The sequence below is a fragment of the Choloepus didactylus genome, chromosome 10 (genome assembly GCF_015220235.1).
Source record: "Choloepus didactylus isolate mChoDid1 chromosome 10, mChoDid1.pri, whole genome shotgun sequence".
Lineage (NCBI taxonomy): Eukaryota > Metazoa > Chordata > Mammalia > Pilosa > Megalonychidae > Choloepus > Choloepus didactylus.
The window spans coordinates 30,905,127-30,928,443 of record NC_051316.1 but is presented as its reverse complement, the minus strand read 5'-3'; the positions used below and the strand labels follow the sequence as shown (position 1 = coordinate 30,928,443).

Genomic DNA, 23,317 nt, shown 5'->3' with positions numbered 1-23,317 from the left:
GTGAAAACTAAGTTCACTGTATTGAAAAATTAGTTAAAATATTGTCCCAGAGAGTTGTTTAAAAAATTCTGGTCTCCTGTGCTGTGCTTCGGCTTGAAATGTTTTTTTTTTGTTGTTGTTGTTAATTTTTTGATAAAGTTAAAAAAATAAATTTATAGATTAAAAAAAAAATTCTAGTCAAGGTGTGTGAATTGCTTTTTGGAAGGGAGGGGAATTTGATGGCTCTTACCTCATCTTGCAAGGTAGCAAATTCCTCAAGAATATGACCGAGCTTATCTCTCTGTCGAGCCCTATTATGTCCATGGATCTGAATAAGACTACAGAATGGCTGCAATACACACACACAATTCGTTAAAAGTCAGTGTGAAATTTTCCTGATACTAAAGAAACTGAACATTGTAGTAAGTTTCCAAATCTTGTTTAAGGAAGAAAAAATGCTGTGCATATTTCTTACATAGGTGTTTGTTTTTAAGGACTCAACACCAGAATTTATCACTAGCTATAAAAAAGTGGCCCGTAGTGATACCTGTTTACTTATGGCAAAAGTATCTTCCTTCAATTTTCAGGTATCTTTCTGCAATTTCAAGAGGACAGTTTCTTTCCTGTTTATTTTAAGCCAAGAGCCAATGTTTCAGGCTGACGTTTTTGTGCTGCTTTAAATATACCAGAATGCCTCATAATTATAAGGCTTAAGTAATGACTAATACCTATAAACCTTAAGGTTCTTTTAAAAGCCTATTCTCCCTATATCCCCAAATAAAATACCATAACATTTCACGAATTAGATAACAGACATGGATGTAGGAATTATAGGTATGACTTATAAGATTCTTTAAGTATAATATTGTTTTAAGTTTTTACACCTTGATAGACATAATCTCTGGTATAGAAGAGATATTAGCATTTCACTTTTTTAAAATGGGGAAGTTTAAAGAAAGGTAAAGTGATCTGATACTGAAAATAAAATCTGGTCTTCTACTGATTCTCCTTTTATCACACCATGCTGCCTTTCTGTATATGTTCTGTATATGTTTAATAACTGGAGTTAGGTGAAAAGAGGTACCTGGTTGAGTTCTCCAAGAGAAATGTTTATATAATTAAATAAGAATGATAGATCATTAATTCACTATACAAGGTTTAGTTTTTTCCTTTATTACCTGAGACTTGAAAAAAATTTGACTTCATCTAAATTATTTTAATTTAACTATAAATAAAGAAAAGTATATAGATGTCCATTTACAAAAATATCTTGAAGAAACAACTGCTTTTTTCCAAGCCAGGGGTCATAACTTAACCTATTTTTGTAGGCCATTAGGGTTTTAGTGAGAGATCATTAAAAAGCTGCCTCTGTACCAAATAATCTGACAGGAAGACTACATGTTGTGAAGCCATCCACTGAAATGTAGAAAGTAAAAGACAGGTATTTTGTTTCTATTTAGTGAAAATAAGTAAGAGATATTAGGTGAAAAATAGCACAAACTAATGATTTTGAAGGGATTCTACTTCACAACTTTTCAAGTGCCCACCACAGTGACCAAATTGTAATTCTTACCCGGACACAGTGAGTAACAAAGGAGTCAATACAGTCCTTAGCCTGGTGATTATTATATAGGCAGCACCTGTAATATAACATTCACATCATTAATACCGAATTATTTGTCATTAATACCGAATTATTTGGCCTGGACAAAAGGTGCAAGGATTACTGCAGATGCTACCAACAGACAGAGAAGGTAGAAAAAAGAGAAAGCAATAAAGAGAAAATGGACCCAAATACATCACTAGGTTGAGGACTGCTAGCAGTATATTAAGAAATATTTCACTATTACTGTGTTCTTCACACAATAAATATGGGATATTTCCAATTCCTTCAGTTCTGTATTTGGACAATTAGAATTGGAACCAAAAAGATCAAGCTAGTAAAGAGAAAAGGAAAAGCCCAAAGACCCCATTTTTCATTACCTTACTCCAATATTTCATGAAGTTCCTATAAGTGGTATCTCCTCATGGATTATAATCATAAAAGTGATCACAAAGAAAGTATTACACTGAATCTTAAAATTTTCACGATATTTCCAATCACTGACTATAAATCTTTACTGTATACTCCTCTGATACCTCTTATTTTATCCTCAAAATAAATTCTCCTGTGGTGTTACTTATCTCAGTTTATAGCATCACTTCCTCATTAAAGCCTTCCTGAGTAGTCTGGGAAGATCTTCTACCTCCCCCGCCCTGTAGGAACTACAGGGGCTGTACAGATTGGAAGATTTCTTTTTTCCCTAACCCTGTGGTGGGAGATCAGCAGCTTCTGCACCTGAGAAGACAGGGAAAACACGAGATTTTCTCCTGGTGCCTTGATAGGGGCTGACATCTTGCTACTCATGTGTGTCTGCCACAGCTGAACACTTTTAATCACCGCACCAAAGAGAAATGGAGACTTGAGCATACAAAGGAAGATGACAGTGTACCCAGCAGTCAGGAGAAAGAAAATACAGAACACCCGGAACAGGCAGGTGGTTGGTGAAATAGAAGTGCTGGAAGGTTCATCACTTCAACTCCCAAAGAATAATTCTTAAGAAGGCTAAAGTAAGGCATTTAAATTTTAAAATAAGGTTTCTGGATCTAAAATTATGATTTTCAAAAATTTAAAAATATAGCATATGAAAGATGTTCACTAAAAGCCTTAAATATCAAGAGGAAAAACTTTCTCACAACACAGCAAAAATAAAGGGATGAATGTCATGAGGAATAGACATTGAGGGGAGATCCAGAAGACCTAGAATACTAGGAGTTTAAATTAAGGGGGAAAAAACTTGATGGTGATGAAATAAAAATAATATAAGAAAAATGATCTAATAGGAAGACTCATGGTTTAAACCTTAAAGTAGCTGAAAACCAAGCAGGAATATTCTGGTAAAAATTCTTAATTGCTCGAATAAACAGAAAATCTATAACCTCCCAGAACAAAGACAATTCACTTACAAAGGTAAAATAATCAGACCAGCATCAGATTTCTTATCTCTAACCTTGGAAGTTTAAAACAGTGGAATAACATCTACAGGCTACCAAACAATGAACTCTGATGTAAATCTATATTTGTATATAAATATAGTTAAATCTAAATGGATAATGAGTGACTAAAAATGTGTAATCCAAGTGCTAAATGGGGAGGACTGTTACACAGAAAAGGCAAAATGCAAATTAAAAGGAGACAGCATTTCAAATATATCAGATTGTCAAAAATTTAAGTCTGATAATGATGAAGGATGGACTATGGGGAAAAGGAAAATTTTATAAACTACTGGCCAAACTACAAATTGGTTCAACTATTTTGGAAATAAATTTGGCAAAATTAGTAAAGCCAAAGATGCACACATTCTATGATCCAGAAATTCTAAGTATATATCCTATATTCAAGGATGTTTACTGCAGCACTGATTTTAATAGATAACAATTCAGAGACAACTTAAATGCCCAATTATAGTTGAATGGCAAAATAAACTGTAGTATATTCAACAGGTAAATTTCAATCAATGAATTAGGTTTACATGGATCAACCTGGATTTCAAAATCCTAATGCTGAAAGAAAAAACAATGTTGCAAAAGGATGTACACAGTATGACCAGATTTATGTAAAGTTTAAAAACACACAAAATAAACTGTGACACACATTTGGTCAGAGTATAAAAGAATTCACTAGAGTGACATAAATTGCAATGCAGCAGTTACCCCTAAGACCTGAGTGAGAAGAAAGGATCAGGGAAAGGCACAGAGGAGTATTTGAAATCATTATCAGCAGTTCGCAAAGTACAGGTTTTGGGTTCTCCTGGAAGAGGAAAAGGGGAAGTGTCCTTGAGACCTTTTCACAGGAAGTACTCAAGGCCAAAAATACTTTCATAATAGTGTTAAGATATTAGTTGTCTTTTTCACTCTTGTTACATAGATGTTTCCAGAGGCTACATAACATGATATCACAATGGAATGAATAAACAAGCAGATAAAATAATCCAGCTACATTTATGAAGACAGACATGAAAGAGGTCTGCAAAAAATGTAAAACAATACTAGTTCTCATAAAAAACATATTTTCCATTTTATTTTCTTAAGTGTTATTTATGTTAACATGCAAAGGATTTATTCTTTTTAAATAGATTAGATATTTTCAAGTAGTGTTTTAATTTCTAAAACATAAACATCAATAAATATGACCCATATAAAGAAAAGCTATTTGGGGTCCTTAATAACTTTTAAGAATGTAAAGGAATCCTGAAACTAAAAAATTTGAGAACTGCTGCTTTAACAGTTTCTCTAACGATTTAATTTATTAAAAGAAATAGATCTGAAACATAGTGGTGAAATATTTCTCTAAAAGAAGCTGCTGTTGACACCCACATTCAGTCCTACTTTGAGACTTTCCATTTATTGTTTACCGCCAGAATGCTCCAGGTCCCTTATTTTACATGGCCTACTCCCTCCATTCATTCAGATATACATGCCGAAATATCACCACCTCCAAGCCTTCCACGATGATAACATCTAGAGGAACTATGCCCTACTTATTACTCTCTTTACCCTACTGTTATTACCTGACATTATGTGTTTGATCTACTGTTTCATCTCTCCCAACAGAATTTAAGCTCTTTGTCAGAGGTGTTTTGGCCTTCTTTTCCCTAGAACCCAGAAAGGAGCCTGGTGATGGCAGGTACTCAACAATCTGTTAAATGAGGTAATTGATAAAAGTGAAATTAATGAATAAAAATGTTGCTTAAAATGGATAGTGATATTGGTTTATATATATTTATATATATTTGGTATATTTCATCATTAAAAATTTTTAAATAGCTTAAAAAACTTGAAAAGATACACACCACAAGGGAAAGCCTTTTGTTTATGTACTTCTGTATATTTGGTATATTTCATCATTATATAGTTCTGTATATTTGGCATATTTCATCATTAAAAATTTTTAAATAGCTTAAACAACTTGAAAAGATACATACTGCAAGGGAAAGCCTATTAATAGACTGAAACTAATTAAGCACTAAATTATATTAACAAAACCAAGAAGTGGATGGGGTGGGGATGAAAGTACCATTTACAGTGAGGAGGAGGAAGTATAAAAGATCTAAAGTCATCTCATTAGATGGGAGGAATAGTGGGGCAATGAAGCCCCTTGGTGGTAGGAACAGTTGGTACCTTGTTTTCATAAAGTTGTAGAAAAATGTTTCTCTGAAGTGGCATCATAACCACTTGTAGAAAGGGAAGGTATAGAAGAACTTCCAAACAGAGGGAAAAAAAAAAGAATTAAAACCTGGATCAGGGTTTAGCAGTGTTGTTGTGGCAGAGGCGGAGCCCAAGCTCCTGGACCAGGGCGCAGCTGGGCGGGCCCACCTGACCAGCTGACTGCTACAGGTCTTTTTGGAATAAATCATGGGATTGAGCTTCATCCAGATGTGGTAGAATGTGCCAAGGAAAAACTGGAGAGCTTCATCAAATATAGTGATAGCTTTGATAATCAGCTCCTAGACCTAGACTATCCGTCTAAGAGGCAAGGCGAAGTCACCCTCATCTCCTGGCAGCTGATCAAAAGAATTATATGGTTAAGTTGGCAAAGGTCCCTGCTGTGACCAAAATCATCTGTCCATCTCAAGATGAAGATATTCCAACATGCACCTATAAAGAAAACCACTGCTAAGATTTGAGCTCTGTGAACCTGCATTTGTAGTTGGTAATTGCCTCCCAATAGCATCTGACAGCCATCAGTATGATCAAATTTATTATGGAGCCAGAGTTCAGAAAGACCATGAAAACTACATGAAAATATTACTAAAAGTTGGAGACATTCTAGTCATGCCTATAGAGGATCAGTTAACACAAATTATGCAAACTGGACAAAACACTTAGGAAAGTAAAAATATCCTTGCTGTTTCATTTGCTCTACTTATTCAACCAAGTAAGAATGATAAAGGCAGACCAGATTCAGTGGGACACCCCCCAGGTGCTGTCAGGAATCTTGAGTCAGGACCTGGCTCATATTTACATTTGACGCACACTTAGAAATTTCATAAATGATGAAATGCAGGCCAAGGGAATTCCTCAAAGAGCTCCTCAAAAATGAAACAGAAGAGAGATAAACAAACAATTAACACGTTTGTGAATAATCAGCTTATTCCTCAGCCTCTAGACAGTGAGGAGGATGAAAAACTGGAAGAAGATAAAGAAGAGGAAGAGAAAGATCACAGTGAAGCCATGAAGCCAGAGCAGCCTCCTCAAAATTTACTGAAAGAAAAAAATGATGAAGCTGCCTCCTCCCTGAATCTTTAAAAGCTTACCTGAATTTGGGTGTTCTTTTTTCACTTTTATTTTTTATTCTTGCTCTGGTTCTTTCTGATGTAAGGAAAATGTTCAGAGATACATTATAGTGATGAACGCATAACTATGTTATCATACTGTGGACAGTGGATTGTATACCATGGATGATTGTATGGTGTGCAAATGTATTTCAATAAAACTGAATTTTTTTTTTAATCTTCATTTTATTGAGATATATTCACATACCACACAGTCATACAAAACAAATCGTACATTCGATTGTTCACAATACCATTACATAGTTGTATATTCATCACCTAAATCAATCCCTGACACCTTCATTAGCACACACACAAAAATAACAAGAATAATAGTTAAAGTGAAAAAGAGCAATTGAAGTAAAAAAGAACACTGGGTACCTTTGTCTGTTTGTTTCCTTCCCCTATTTTTCTACTCATCCATCCATAAACTAGACAAAGTGGAGTGTGGTCCTTATGGCTTTCCCAATCCCATTGTCACCCCTCATAAGCTACATTTTTATACAACTGTCTTCGAGATTCATGGGTTCTGGGTTGTAGTTTGATAGTTTCAGGTATCCACCACCAGCTACCCCAATTCTTTAGAACCTAAAAAGGGTTGTCTAAAGTGTGCGTAAGAGTGCCCACCAGAGTGACCTCTTGGCTCCTTTTGGAATCTCTCTGCCACTGAAGCTTATTTCATTTCCTTTCACATCCCCCTTTTGGTCAAGAAGATGTTCTCCGTCCCACGATGCCAGGTCTACATTCCTTCCCGGGAGTCATATTCCACGTTGCCAGGGAGATTCACTCCCCTGGGTGTCTGATCCCACGTAGGGGGGAGGGCAGTGATTTCACCTTTCAAGTTGGCTTAGCTAGAGAGAGGGCCACATCTGAGCAACAAAGAGGCATTCGGGAGGAGGCTCTAAGGCACAATTATAGGGAGGCCTAGCCTCTCCTTTGCAGCAACTGTCTTCCCAAGGGTAAAACCTATGGTAGAGGGCTCAACCCATCAAACCACCAGTCCCCTATGTCTGTGGTCATGTTAGCAACCATCAAGGTGGGGTAGGCCAACACCCCTGCATTCTCCACAGGCTCCTCAAGGGGGCTCTACATATTTTTTTCCTTTTTTTTTTTAAATCAACTGTATGAAAAAAAATTAAAAAAAAAAACATACAATAAAAGAACATTTCAAAGAGACCATAATAAAGGAGTAAGAAAAAGACAACTATCCTAAGATAACTACTTTACTTCCAACATGTTCCTACTTTACCCCAAGAAAGTTACCTAATGTAGCAACATTTCTGTGAACTTGTTCCTACTATATCCATCAGAAATTAACAGACCATAGTCATTTCTGGGCATCCCCAGAACGTTAAATAGCTTATGTGTTCTTATTGGATTATTGTTCCCCCTTCCTTAATTGCTCTGTATTGCTAGTTCCCCTACATTCTACATTATAAACCATCTGTTTTACATTTTTCAAAGTTCACATTAGTGGTAGCATATAATATTTCTCTTTTTGTGCCTGGCTTATTTCGCTCAGCATTATGTCTTCAAGGTTCATCCATGTTGTCGTATGTTTCACAAGATCGTTCCTTCTTACTGCCGTGTAGTATTCCATCGTGTGTATATACCACATTTTATTTATCCACTCATCTGTTGAAGGACATTTGGGTTGTTTCCATCTCTTGGCAATTGTGAATAATGCTGCTATGAACATTGGCATGCAGATTATCTGTTCGTGTCACTGCTTTCCGATCTTCCGGGTATATACCGAGAAGTGCAATCACTGGATCGAATGGTAACTCTATATCTAGTTTTCTAAGGAACTGCCAGACTGACTTCCAGAGTGGCTGAACCATTATACAGTCCCACCAGCAATGAATAAGAGTTCCAATTTCTCCACCTCCCCTCCAGCATCTGTAGTTTCCTCTTTGTTTAATGGCAGCCATTCTAACCGGTGTTAGATGGTATCTCATTGTGGTCTTAATTTGCATCTCTCTAATAGCTAGTGAAGCTGAACATTTTTTCATGTGTTTCTTGGCCATTTGTATTTCCTCTTCAGAGAACTGTCTTTTCATATCTTTTGCCCATTTTATAATTGGGCTGTCTGTACTATTGTCATTGAGTTGTAGGATTTCTTTATATATGCAAGATATCAGTCTTTTGTCAGATACATGGTTTCCAAAAATTTTTTCCCATTGAGTTGGTTGCCTCTTTACCTTTTGAGAAATTCCTTTGAGGTGCAGAAACTTCTAAGCTTGAGGAGTTCCCATTTATCTATTTTTTCTTTTGTTGCTTGTGCTTTGGGTGTAAAGTCTAGGAAGTGGCCGCGTAATACAAGGTCTTGAAGATGTTTTCCTACATTATCTTCTAGGAGTTTTATGGTACTTTCTTTTATATTGAGATCTTTCGTCCATTTTGAGTTAATTAAAAAAAAAAAAAGTTTACTTGACATATTTTAGAGAACAGTAACTTAGGTTAAGAAGAATGCATACTGATAATTTCTTTGGTCTTGGAAATGTGGCATTTGTCAGGAGTTAAAAGAGAAAATTATTTCAGAGAATTGTAGTGGAAAAAGTATAACATGTTTCTGTCTTAGTAACAAAAATGACGTATTCAGTTATTTTAAAAATTCCCTTTTATAAAGTCTATTTTTCCTTAAATCTTGGAAAAATGCTGTTTTAACTCGGAGTGATTTCAAAGTGGAAGGCAGCAATGATCAAGACTATATGTACTGTAAATCCTTTTCTGATTCCTAATAGATTTGTAGTGGTGAGGTGTTAAATTTAATTTTATATAAGGTTAAATAATAGTTAAAGCATATATATCTGATTTGAATTGCAATTGTTTGAATTTCTGCTAGGAAAACTTTCTTATCTAATAAGGAAATCAAATGCTTTGTAAACCTATTTACCTTACTTTTGTTGCAAACACATTGCTGAGTTGCTGTAGATGTATTCCGGGCAATATATGAGTTCAATAACAATAAAGATATTGAGTAATTTAGCTTTAAAGAAAAAACAAAACAAGTTTCATAGAATTCAACAGCCCTGCTACTTTTACTTTTGAATCCATTGCCAAAATATATGAGGAAAATAACTGCTTCTTTCATAGAGAATGTGCCAGTTTGGATATATCATGGTCCCCCAGTAAAGCCAAATTTTTTAATGCAATCCTGTGGGGGAAGGGACTGACTAGTTTGTTGATAAGGGTGGAATCTCTGATTGAATTATTTCCATGGAGGTAGACCCCGTCCATTCAGGGTGGGGCTTGTTTAGTTCACTGGAGTATTTAAGAGAGCTAAGAGCTGACAAAGATGCTTAGAGATGCTTGGAGACATTTAGAGATGCTAGTCCAGAGAATGTCTCAGAGAAGCTAAAAGAGGACCCCGAGATGCTTAGAGAAATGCCCTGGGAGAAAGAAGAAGGACACACAGGAGCTGAAAGAGAGGAGCGAAGACAGAAGCCCAGAGACATTGTGGAGAAAGCCATTTTGAAACCAGAACCAGGAGCAAAGGACAAGCAGATGCCAGCCACATGCCTTCCCAGCTGATGGAAGTGTTCCAGATGCCATTGGCATTCCTTCAGTGAAGGTATCCTCTTGTTGATGCCTTAGTTTGGACACTTTTATGGTCTCAGAACTGTAAGTCTGTAACTGAATAAATGTCCTTTAAAAAAGCCAATCCATTTCTGGTATTTTGCATAATGGCAGCTTCAGCAAACCAGAACAGATATCTTAAGAGCACTTTGAGTGAATGTTGAAGTAAAAGTCTATGCTTAATACAGCTCTTAATTTCTATGGATCCTTTACATTTTCAGTATTTATAAATAATGAGGTTATCTTACTCTCCGGAGTTTTAAAAGATGGTATATTTAGGATTGTTTTTTCTATAGATTACTCTATAAAGTATTTAGTTTTTAAAAGTCCATCATTTCTATGTTCCTCTTTTAATAGCCCAGACTATAAACAAATAAGCATGAGTGACGGCCACCTCTTGGATAGCTCTTAGTAGCAGGGCCAGAGCAGTTTTGTTCAGCAGATACACGTTAGCAAATGGAGCTTCTTTTCATCTGAATATTCATCTTTGACAAGGTAGGGCTGAGCTAGCCGACATTAGCTTTGGAATTCATCTTTTTAATTTAAGACATATTCATCAAGATTGTATGTAGATGCCTTTCATGTTGAAAATCCTGTCAAGAACCATAGTATAATCTTTGGGACTTATGCTGTGCTCATTTAACTTCTTCCCATCTTTTCCTTAGTTTCTTTAGGTAAACTTAAAATGGTTTTGATTTTTTGCTTAATATCACATGCATAAACTATCCATTGTTTGAATTTTAGTTGAAGCTTATCAGTAACAAAACAGGTCGTAAATGCTATTATCAGTTTATTTGGTTTAATTTCAAGATAGGCTCTGAAAACAATCATTCCTTGTCAAGAAAGTGTACACTGTAACAAATTTACTACTTAATGTTACATGGATTGCATGTTTTTTAAAAGAAAAAATTGAGAGTATCACTTATTACACCAGCATCACTATTATAATAGTAAATCAGGTTTGCTTAAGGAAATCCAGTCAATCAATAGTGAAAGGATTATCATCTCTTTGCAAAGGGTGACATATTCGTAATACATAGACGGTCTCAAAAATCCCAGCTCTGCTAATTCCACACATCTGAAAACAAGTATTAGAAGTATTCCAAGCATTACTTGTTACAAGTAAATGACCATATTTTAGTAACATGAAAGATAATTTCATGGAAGATATTTGTTTTGTATGAATGACTGGGGTTGGTGGTAGGGGGGATCTCCACATTTTTTTTGAAGTTATCACTAAGGTGTTACTATTAAGAAATGTCCCATCTCATTTCAATCGAGAAAAGAAAATGTAGTTTTATCCAGCTGTCAGATGTTAGAAATGTTCATTTTATTTTCATTTAAATGTGTGTTTAAAAATTTAATCCTGAATTTCTGGTGCCCACATATTTTTATCTAGAAAACCTGGAGAGAGTATCATCTTATTGCCCCCACAATCCCACCATTTAGTTGTAGCTGGTGTCCAGGTATGTAAAGACGTATATTCTTAAATGATGATTTTACTATTTCGGACAGCTTTTGTTAAAGATATATTTGAAGACTGACTTTTTTTAAATTGCCTTTCATTCTTTTGACTTTGGCAAAATGTACAGTGTATAGTCATGATCATTGCATATTTCTGTCATTACAATTTTGTCAAACAATTTTGTGTTTTTAAATGCATTCATTTTACAGCTGTGACTTCATTATGCACTTAAAGAGGTAGAAGTGAAAATATGGAAAAAAAACAAACTGAATCAAACCAGGAAAAATAAGGAAATGGGGGAAAACTTGGAGAACAAAGAAAATAAATAGTAAATAGAGAGGAAAAAATAAAATGATGTATTTAATTTGTTACACTAAATGTGAACAAGCTGAATTCCACTTTTAAAAAATTTGGAATTACAAAAATTAAAAACAAAACTCAGTTAAAAGTCACGTAAAAGAAACAAATTCAAGTAAAGTGGTAAGAGATGGGTTTAAAAATGAAAAAATGAACAGTGGGATGCCGGACAAAACAAAAAGAGCAGAACTACTAAGATTCACCAGTGAAATAAAGTAGTACATAAGGCTGAAAGAATTAAGCATGGCAAAGAGGGACATTGTGATGATAAGAAGCACAGCTGACAAGGGTCAGTATAACATTTTAAAGTTGTAGGCAACAAGCAGCAGCTAAATGTATAAAGCAAAAATTATAAGCAATGCAAGGAAAACTAAGAAAATTGTTTTTTTGTCATGTTGAAAATTATTATATGTGTGTACATATTATATATGTATGTGTACATATTTACACGTGTATATATTATTCTGTATTGTTCAGATTTAGACCTAATAGAAAAATTGACACAAATTAAATTCAATAAATGTGTTTTTTTCTTAAATGTACACAGACATGAAATTCAGTCATGCACGTGGCCACACACAAAAAAAATTAAAAAAATATCAATAGACTTTATGACAAGATTTTGATCATAATCTTGTAAAATCACAAACGAAAAAGATCAAAACATCTTTACTTGGAAATTAAGAAATACTTTTAAAAATAACTGTCAGATAAAAGAGAAAATCAAAATAGAAGCTATAATATTCTTAGAAAGCAATGAAAACCTCCCTTATACCGAAATCTACTTGATACAGAGAAAGCCAAGTCATGAACAAGATGAAAAATAACTTTCAATGCCACAGTATTAAAGCAGTAACTATTTTAAATGAAGATGTAAAAGTTATAAAGAAAACTCTGAAGACACAGATGGCTTGCTATGAACCAATGAATGTTGCTATTCAACATTGTTTTAGAGATTCCTGCAAAACAATGATAAAAGATAAAATTATCTTTTGGGGAAAAAAGATTTTATTCATCAAAATAGCAACAAAAAACAGAAATAAAACACTGCAAATTAAAATAAAAACAAAAATCCCTAAAAACTACCCAGGAATACATTTACAAGAAATATACAGAACCCACATGAAAAAAAACCAATAGAAATCATATTGAAGGACATAAAATAATACCAGGTCCTTTGATGAGGAGTTAATAGCATAAAAAGTTAACAACTGAAAAATTAACATGTAACTTAATTCAATCCTGATTAGAATTCCAACCTTTTTAAAAATCTGTATAAAATTATCTTAAAATTTATGTGAATAAATATCAGGAAAGTCCCAAAAAATCCTATAAAAGAAAGGTATAGGAAGACTTTTCTTAACATATTAAAACATTAGACAAAGTCATTGGAAAAGAAATAAATCCCAGGACTTAAGGGATTTTTAAATAAAATAAAGATGGAATTTTAATACATTATAATGGTTTATATTATCAGTAGTAATCATGCAACTGGCTATTGAATTAGAATGAAATAGGGCTGAAGCTATAAGAATAAATTCCAGAAGGATTAAAGACTTGAAGAATAAAACTATAATAATCTTTACAAGAAGATTTAAGTAGCTAAATGCACAACTTATGGGTCAGGGAGAACTATTTACTTCAAACAAGAAATCCTTTATAAGAAGAAGTTATAAAAGACAAAAAAAAAAGACAAAAATTGTGATAAGCGGCAAAAGACAGACCAAGGATAAAAATCTTAAGAGATTAAAGGATTAACATTTCATATTTAACAGGGAGATAACTTTTTTTAAATAAACTACTTAATAAAAGTCAATGGGCAAAGAATATAGTTCATAGAAACCCAACTTTAAATGTCCAGTACTGTATTAAGTTCTCAAAATAAAAGAACAATGAAATATCACTTCTCACTCATGTTGGAAAAAGTTTTAAAAGCGCTAACACCTGCTGCTTTGGGATGCAGGCAGAAACAGAATTCGTTACAATCTTTTTAGAATGCAATCTGGCAATATCTACTAACATTAAAACTATACATCCTTCTCCATACAGTACCTTCACTCTTTAAAATACATTCACATTATGAACTATTAGAGAGCCATTAAAAAGTATGAGTTAGATCTACACGAGATAATTTGGGACATAAAGCCATGACGTATCTTTGAGTGAAAGAAGACAGCACAAAAGCAGCCACACATAAAACAGTTTAAGGTAATCCCATTTATATAAAGTTACATATGTGTGTATATATTTTCATACACAAAGAGATATCTAAGTGATACTCATCAAAATGTAACTTCAGAGCTAGGGTTTCAGGTGATTTTTACTATCTTTTATATATTTTTTCTGCATTGTTCAAACATTCAAGTGTGACCATATATTTATATTATTAGTTATCTTTGAAAAAATACACAGAACTTAGTTATCTTTTCCCTTTCCTTCCCCTATGCAATCAGTTGTCAATTCCTATTAACTGTACCTCTGAAGTGTTTTGCATATCGTCCGTTCCTTTACATTTCCAGAGGTGAAAGCCCTTATCATCTCTCACGTCTACTACCAGAACAGCCTAACTAAATTTTTTGCCTCTATTCAGAACTCCTCACTACCAGTTTGGTTCCTATTAAAAAATGCACGCCCAACTATGCCAACTGCCTGTTAAAATGTTTTGGTAGTTCCTTGCTGACAACAAAATAAAGTCCAATCCTCCCAAAGCATTCAAGACTCTCCTGAGTATCATCCCAAACTATCTAACAGATGGCTGTCCATCTGTTGTCCATTTATTCATTCGTTCAACAAATATTTGTATTTATTGAGCACTTACTATGTGTCAGACACCGTTTTCGCACCTAAGATACATCAGTGAATAAATAGCCAAAACTACCTGCCCTCTTTGAGTCTGCAACACCCCGCCCCCCAACCTTGTGGAGCTTATATTCTAATGGGTGGGGAGGTGGGAGGGTGGTTAGAAAATAAACATGAAGTTAACTACATAGTAAATAAGATAACTGTCATAGAGAAGAGAACAGGAGTGCTGGATTGGTGGGGGATGGTGGCAGTTTTTAAATAGGGGGGCCAAAGTAGCCCTCCTTGAGGTGACACTGAACAAACTTGAAGGAAGTAAGGGAGTTACCCTGGAGATTTTTGAGGAAAAAAACGAAAGTTTTTTTTTTTTAAGGAAAACATTACAGGTTGAGTGCCTTCATGATCCAGGAATATGAGGTGGCCAGTGTGGCTGAAACAAAGTAAGTGAGGGGGGGAGCAGTAAGAGATGAGGTCAGAGGCGGCAGGACAACAGTCTAGACCAGATCATATTGAGCCTTGTAGGCCACTGTAAGAATTCTGGCTGTTACTGTCAATGGAATGGGGTATGTAACAAATACTGATGATGCCTGGGAATTTAAATCTTTCTAGTGGCAGCTCTTCACTGACAGGTGTGTGGGCTATATATCCAAGCTTGCTTGTCCCTGACCAGTGCAACTCTGAGGTGTGCCCTAGATGGCTCCAGAAAGCTCCCTTATAGGACTGAACTGAAGTTACTTTGGTTTTGGAACCATAGGAAACTGCTTGATATTGCACCTCTGTCTGATTTCTTCCTTTTCCTGTACCACTTGCACACAGTCCTGTTGGTTTCACCTGGGAACACTTCCTAAATTACCTTTATGTAAATTCTCATCTCAAGGTCTGCTTCCGGGAAACCTAACCTAACACAGGACGCTTAACCAGAGCATTTTCCATGAGATCTGGCATGATTTATTCAACAAATTGTTTGTGAGAATGCTGAACCAGTAGAACTATTCTCCGAAAACATAATTTCATAATCCCATGTCTTCACCCATGCTCGTTGGTTTGCTAAGAAATTACTCCTTTATCCCCCTGATCAGAAAAGACCAACTCATTTTTCAATGCCAAATCAGTGACTCTTTCTTCATGAAATCCATTCTTTTCAGGGCCATGCCATTACAACAGCTTAAGTATCAATTATCTACATTTCTGATTCTTTTTTTAGACTCAGATTGTTGAGAATATGGGCCTTATCTTATTTTTTATAATTAGTTCCTAGAGTCCCTGACAGTGCTGTGCAGAGTCCCATATAGGTTACTGAATTTCTGACAACTACTTGTAAATTTTTCTTCTAGAATTTGACCTACTACCTAATTTCAAAAACCTCATAAAAATCTCAATTTTCATCTAAATAATAATGTAGAGAAGAGCAATTGTTAATTTAAACATGATTATTTGGTTTTTCACATGGAGATTTGATCCCAAATAGTCCTTATTCTTTGGTTATAAAGGAGAACTATAGAGAAGTTAGGCTTTTTAAAAAAAGCACATTCATTATAAAATGTATCCTATACTTACTTGGGGGAAAGCACCGGAGGACTGACAAAGGACCGAAGTGCATCTTTCACCATGTCTTGCATGAGATGTGTTCCAAAGACCTTTTTGTTATCTACCAGGAAAGTTGTCTTAAAAATAAATATTATTTATTAGTAGTATGTCACAATCTCCACGTATTATTTACACACAGATGCCAATACCATTTGTATGTAATAACAGTATACTTATACCACGAAATAAAAAATACTTGTGTGTGTGTGTATATGTGTGTGTGTGTGTATATAAATATATTGCTAGATATGATTTGCTTATTCTATGTTGAAAATTTTTACATCTATATTCATAAGGGATACTGGTCTGCAGTTTTCTTTCCTTGTAAGGTCGTCGTTTTGTTTGGGTATTGAGGTAATGCTGGCCTCAATGAACTGAGAAGTGTTCTTCCTTCTTATTTTCTGGAAGAGAGTACGCAGAATTGGCCTAGAGTTTTCTTTGTTGGAGGGTTTTATCTATGATTTGATTTCTTTAATAAGACTATTCAAATTACCTATTTCTTCTTAAGTGAGTTTTGGTAGTTCATATCTTTCAAGGAATTGGTACTTTTCATCTATGTTTGTGAATTTATGGACCAAGAGTTGTTCATAATATTCCCTTTTGATGTCTGTAAGGTCTGCAGTGATAGTCCCTCTTTCATTCCTGATATTTGTTACTTTTATTTTTTCTCTTTTTTCCTGTCTCCTTAGAGATGTGTCGATTTTACTGATATTTAAAGAACCAGCTTTTAGTTGTATTTATTTTTTTGATTTTTTTGTTTGTTTTCTATTTCATTGATTATGCTCTTTATCATTTACTTCTGTCTGCTTGTTTTCAGTTTAATTTGCTCCTTTTTCTGGTTTCTCAAAAGTGGAAGTTTAGATTATTAATTTCAGACCTTTTTTCTTTTTTTAATAACAATATGTAATATGCTATAAATTTCTCTCTAAGCATTGCTTTAGTTGTGTCTCACATATTTTGATACATATTATCATTTTCATTCACTTCAAAATATTTTCTAATTTACCCCTTTGACCCATAAGTTATCTAGAGGTACAACATTTAATTTCTAAACATTTGGAGATTTTTCCAGATAACTTTTTTTTATTATTACTAACTTAATTCAAAAATGGTCAGACAATATATTTTGTGTGATTTCAATTGTTTAAAAAACTAATTAGGTTTGTTTTACAACCTGGGATACAGTCTTGATGAATGTATAACACTTAAGTCAATATTTCCATTTAAAAATATGATACTAACTGTGGAATATACTTTCAAAGCATGTACTTTTGTTTCAATCCATAAAACAATGTTAACATACATAAAATTTAATGTTTAAACAAGTATTTCAATACTAGAAGGAACTTACTTGTAATAGAGATCTTGAAAGAACACAAGGTGACTGTTCACTAAATTCACAGAAAAAATCCTAAAAAACACAAAGAAAAAACAGTGTCATCAATACATAAAATAATAGCTGGAAATGTTTGCATATAAAGTGTAACTTTTATTAGACCTTCTGGAAATGGTATCTTACCAGAGTTAAAACTAATAGTTAAAGGTCATCTCTGCAAGAATTGTCAAATTGAAACAAAGGGACAATACGTAATTTTAAAGCCTTAAAACACACACACACACACACACACAAAGAACTGAGCTATTTGTGGATACCGATATTAAATTTGCATACCATGAAAATAATAAGGCTATCAATAATAATTTGCCAACTACTGGTAGAGATTTAGTTCCTACTTCACAGAAATAAATACCAAGAAACCCATAATTAACCAAATAAATACTGTAATTGGCATATTACTAATTGACTTTTGTTGGCTCTAGGGAAAGACTAAAAGATATATTTAAAAAACTGTATATGGGCTTATAAAGGTAGAAAAAAGATTAAAAAAATACACTAAAATGTTAACATCTTTAGATTGTAGGAAAGCAGTTACTTATCATGTTCATGTTTTAAAATTAAGTAAAAAGTATATATTTTAATGTTTGGAATTAGGTTTAAGTAAGGATAGGTATCTGGGCTTGGGCACATTTATGGCATTGCTGAATGTGCAGGTTTGGATTTTATGTCCCCCAAAATGCCATGTTCACTGATGCAGTCTTGTGGGGGCAGACGTATTAGTGTTGACTGGGTTGGAATCCTTTGACTGTTTCCATGGAGATGTGACTCAATCAATTCTGGTGAACTGTTTGATTAAATTTATTAAATGGCCATTTAATAAACGCCATTGGCCTTCCTTTGGTGAAGGTATACTTGTGTTGATACCTTAATTTGGACGTTTTCATGGACTTCAGACTTTAAATTTGTAACCAAATAAACCCACTTTATAAAAGCCAATCCATTTCTGGTATATTGCATAACAGCAGCATTAGCAAACCGGAACATTGAAGGGTGGGAGTTAAGAGAATACAAGATACAGAACTTATAGCCTCCTCTACTAGTAAGGGAGACAGGTGTTGCCCAGATCACTATCACTGTGGAAAACTTTCCTAGACAATTATAAGAATTACTTTGTCCCACTGTGCTTTCTATTGCAACTTAAGGACCCTCCTCAGCCAGCACTCATCAATAAACCAAAGTTGCTATTCAAGAAGAAACCTATGTACCATCTCAACTCTATCCAAGAAAGGAAATATTACTGCTGGACCTGGGAAGTTCCTGGTCTCTTATTGTAACATTCAAAAATGAGAGTGGGGAAAGGAGAGATGGAGGGGGAGAGAGGAGAGAGGGAGAAAGTGGGGGAAGGAAGGGACGGGAGGGGGAGAGGGAGAAGCAACAAGAGAAGCAAAGGCTGGGAAAGATTCTGACAACTGTGTCTTGTCTCTTTGTCTTGGCTTGCAAAACCTGATAATGAAAAAAAAGAGCTCTTTTTTCTTTTAATAATTTCAAAACTTTGGTGAATGTATATTAAAGAAACAATATGGTAGCAGAGTAAAAAGCCTCCCTGAATTACTGCTTAGCCTTCATATCCATAGGCCAAAAATACTGATTGATGTAGGTCACAGGGATAAGGTGTCTTTCAGAAGTCTGTTTCTGCCTCTTCGAAAACCACCACAACTATTCCCCATCTCTCAACCCCAGGAAACCTCTTACACAATCAAAACAGAAAAGGAAAAAAAAAAAAAAAAATCCTACTCAGGTGTCTACAGATTTAAAAAGAAATCCTGCAATAGGAAGGCTAAATGTCATTAAGATGTCAATTCTACCCAAACTCATCTACAGATTCAATGCAATCCCAATCAAAATTCCAACAACCTACTTTGCAGACTTGGAAAAGCTAGTTATCAAATTTATTTGGAAAGGGAAGATGCCTCGAATTGCTAAAGACACTCTAAAAAAGAAAAACGAAGTGGGAGGACTTACACTCCCTGACTTTGAAGCTTATTATAAAGCCACAGTTGCCAAAACAGCATGGTACTGGCACAAAGATAGACATATAGATCAATGGAATCGAATTGAGAATTCAGAGATAGACCCTCAGATCTATGGCCGACTGATCTTTGATAAGGCCCCCAAAGTCACCAAACTGAGCCATAATGGTCTTTTCAACAAATGGGGCTGGGAGAGTTGGATATCCATATCCAAAGAATGAAAGAGGACCCCTACCTCACCCCCTACACAAAAATTAACTCAAAATGGACCAAAGATCTCAATATAAAAGAAAGTACCATTAAACTCCTAGAAGATAATGTAGGAAAACATCTTCAAGACCTTGTATTAGGAGGCCACTTCCTAGACTTTACACCCAAAGCACAAGCAACAAAAGAGAAAATAGATAAATGGGAACTCCTCAAGCTTAGAAGTTTCTGCACCTCAAAGGAATTTCTCAAAAAGGTAAAGAGGCAGCCAACTCAATGGGAAAAAATTTTTGGAAACCATGTATCTGACAAAAGACTGATATCTTGCATATACAAAGAAATCCTACAACTCAATGACAATAGTACAGACAGCCCAATTATAAAATGGGCAAAAGATATGAAAAGACAGTTCTCTGAAGAGGAAATACAAATGGCCAAGAAACACATGAAAAAATGTTCAGCTTCACTAGCTATTAGAGAGATGCAAATTAAGACCACAATGAGATACCATCTAACACCGGTTAGAATGGCTGCCATTAAACAAACAGGAAACTACAAATGCTGGAGGGGATGTGGAGAAATTGGAACTCTTATTCATTGTTGGTGGGACTGTATAATGGTTCAGCCACTCTGGAAGTCAGTCTGGCAGTTCCTTAGAAAACTAGATATAGAGCTACCATTCGATCCAGCGATTGCACTTCTCGGTATATACCCGGAAGATCGGAAAGCAGTGACACGAACAGATATCTGCACGCCAATGTTCATAGCAGCATTATTCACAATTGCCAAGAGATGGAAACAACCCAAATGTCCTTCAACAGATGAGTGGATAAATAAAATGTGGTATATACACACGATGGAATACTACGCGGCAGTAAGAAGGAACGATCTGGTGAAACATATGACAACATGGATGAACCTTGAAGACATAATGCTGAGCGAAATAAGCCAGGCACAAAAAGAGAAATATTATATGCTACCACTAATGTGAACTTTGAAAAATGTAAAACAAATGGTTTATAATGTAGAATGTAGGGGAACTAGCAGTAGAGAGCAATTAAGGAAGGGGGAACAATAATCCAAGAAGAACAGATAAGCTATTTAACGTTCTGGGGATGCCCAGAAATGACTATGGTCTGTTAATTTCTGATGGATGTAGTAGGAACAAGTTCACTGAAATGTTGCTATATTATGTAACTTTCTTGGGGTAAAGTAGGAACATGTTGGAAGTTAAGCAGTTATCTTAGGTTAGTTGTCTTTTTCTTACTCCCTTGTTAGGGTCTCTTTGAAATGTTCTTTTATTGTATGTTTGTTTTCTTTTTAACTTTTTTTTTCATACAGTTGATTTAAAAAAGAAGGGAAAGTTAAAAAAAAAAAAGAAAAAAGACAAACAAGGAAAAAAAAAAAAAAGATGTAGTGCCCCCTTGAGGAGCCTGTGGAGAATGCAGGGGTATTCGCCTACCCCACCTCCATGGTTGCTAACATGACCACAGACATAGGGGACTGGTGGTTTGATGGGTTGAGCCCTCTACCATAAGTTTTACACTTGGGAAGACGGTTGCTGCAAAGGAGAGGCTAGGCCTCCCTGTATTTGTGCCTAAGAGTCTCCTCCTGAATGCCTCTTTGTTGCTCAGATGTGGCCCTCTCTCTCTGGCTAAGCCAACTTGAAAGGTGAAATCACTGCCCTCCCCCCTACGTGGGATCAGACACCCAGGGAAGTGAATCTCCCTGGCAACGTGGAATATGACTCCCAGGGAGGAATGTAGACCCGGCATCGTGGGATGGAGAACATCTTCTTGACCAAAAGGGGGATGTGAAAGGAAATGAAATAAGCTTCAGTGGCAGAGAGATTCCAAAACGAGCCGAGAGATCACTCTGGTGGGCACTCTTACGCACACTTTAGACAACCTTTTTTAGGTTCTAAAGAATTGGGGTAGCTGGTGGTGGATACCTGAAACTATTAAACTACAACCCAGAACCCATGAATCTCGAAGACAGTTGTATAAAAATGTAGCTTATGAGGGCTGACAGTGGGATTGGGAATGCCATAAGGACCAAACTCCACTTTGTCTAGTTTATGGATGGATGTGTAGAAAAGTAGGGGAAGCAAACAAACAGACAAAGGTACCCAGTGTTCTTTTTTACTTCAATTGCTCTTTTTCACTCTAATTATTATTCTTGTTATTTTTGTGTGTGTGCTAATGAAGGTGTCAGGGATTGATTTAGGTGATGAATGTACAACTATGTAATGGTACTGTAAACAATCGAAAGTACAATTTGTTTTGTATGACTGCGTGGTATGTGAATATATCTCAATAAAATGATGATTAAAAAAAAAAAAAAACTGTAAAAAAAAAAAAAAAAAAGAAATCCTGCAGCTTGCTGAGAAAGGGCCAAAGGATCACTGACAATGCCTCTGCCATATACCCTGGTTTGAACCAATGTCAATACCCTGCGGTGCCTAGAGTGAACCATGGCCTCCTCAGACGGGTTAGTGAAAATGATTGGCAAGGTGACAGACTTCCTAGCCCTCAATATCCAGAGCCTATCAGCACGTTAGACCTGTCTTTTTTTTAATTATTATTATTATTATTTTTTTTTAACAGGTTCCATTTGTCTACCAAGATTAGAAATAACTACATTAAGAACAAATTACTCTGTGGGGTTTAAAGGAATAAAATATACAGCTTATACTTAAAGACTTTACAATTCTCTGGTGGACACAAATATACACCCATGGAACAATCAAAGATGAGAAAAGTAGATGCAACAAGAAACAATAAGAAAATCTTTATTCTAATTCCAGATATGCCACTAATCAGTCATGTGGTTTGGTAACAACTCCTCTGACATAGTTTGCTTAGCTATAAAATGAACTGAATGATCTCTCTGATCTTTTTTATCTTTAAAATTCTATGTTTCTGTGAATATATCTCAATGAAATAGAAAAAAAATTAATGATTCTCATGACAGAATAAGGACAAATTATCATAAGGAAAGCAAAGCCAAAATGATGTAAAAACATGAACAGTAAATGTTTCATTAAGGAATGAAGACTTAAGGGCTTTAATAACAAAGAATTAGTGGAAGGGAAGACAAAGGTACTACAAGAAATAGCATAAACAAAAGCACAAATATTTATTGATCATCAACTATATCCCAGAGACTGCTAGTAAATGCAAGGAATATAAACTAGATAATTTGCGACCTCAAGAAACACAGGTAAAGGTGGGACAAAATGGCAGCATAGAGAGGTGTGGAATTTAGTCTTCTAGAGTAACTAGTAAATAGTATGGAACAACTCTTGTGGGACATCTGTGACTGAACACACATTGTACAGCAGCCTGGAACATGTGGAATGGCTGAGATTGCAGCATAGTAAAGTAAAGCTCCCTAAACTGTGAAGATGGCACCCCTCCCCACCAGCATGGCAGGATGGACAGAAACATTCCCGGTGAAAAAAAGCAGCAGATTATTTGTAGTGAAGGGAAGTGCCTCAACCAAGCTCCAACTGCAGTTTTAATTGCCAAATGTGGACTACTGAGTACAAGCTACAAGCACAGATAACCTGGAGCAAACAGAAAGCAACCTGAGGCTCCTC

The 23,317-nt window shown here is 35.2% G+C and overlaps 1 protein-coding gene and 1 pseudogene across 7 annotated transcripts in view; one reads left to right on the top strand and one right to left on the bottom strand.

The window, feature by feature from the left end:
* Positions 1–23,317, bottom strand: part of NAA35 (N-alpha-acetyltransferase 35, NatC auxiliary subunit) — a 114,609-nt gene that overhangs the window by 13,634 nt on the left and 77,658 nt on the right. For all 7 annotated transcript variants that reach the window (XM_037797940.1, XM_037797939.1, XM_037797942.1 and 4 more), the window contains 4 exons: positions 17,492–17,551; positions 16,111–16,217; positions 1,553–1,619; positions 230–328 (listed from right to left, as the gene is read on the bottom strand). In XM_037797940.1, coding sequence (XP_037653868.1) covers positions 230–328; positions 1,553–1,619; positions 16,111–16,217; positions 17,492–17,551 — 333 coding nt within the window. The remainder of the gene's footprint in view (positions 1–229; positions 329–1,552; positions 1,620–16,110; positions 16,218–17,491; positions 17,552–23,317) is intronic.
* LOC119505052 lies at positions 5,803–6,319 on the top strand (annotated as a pseudogene).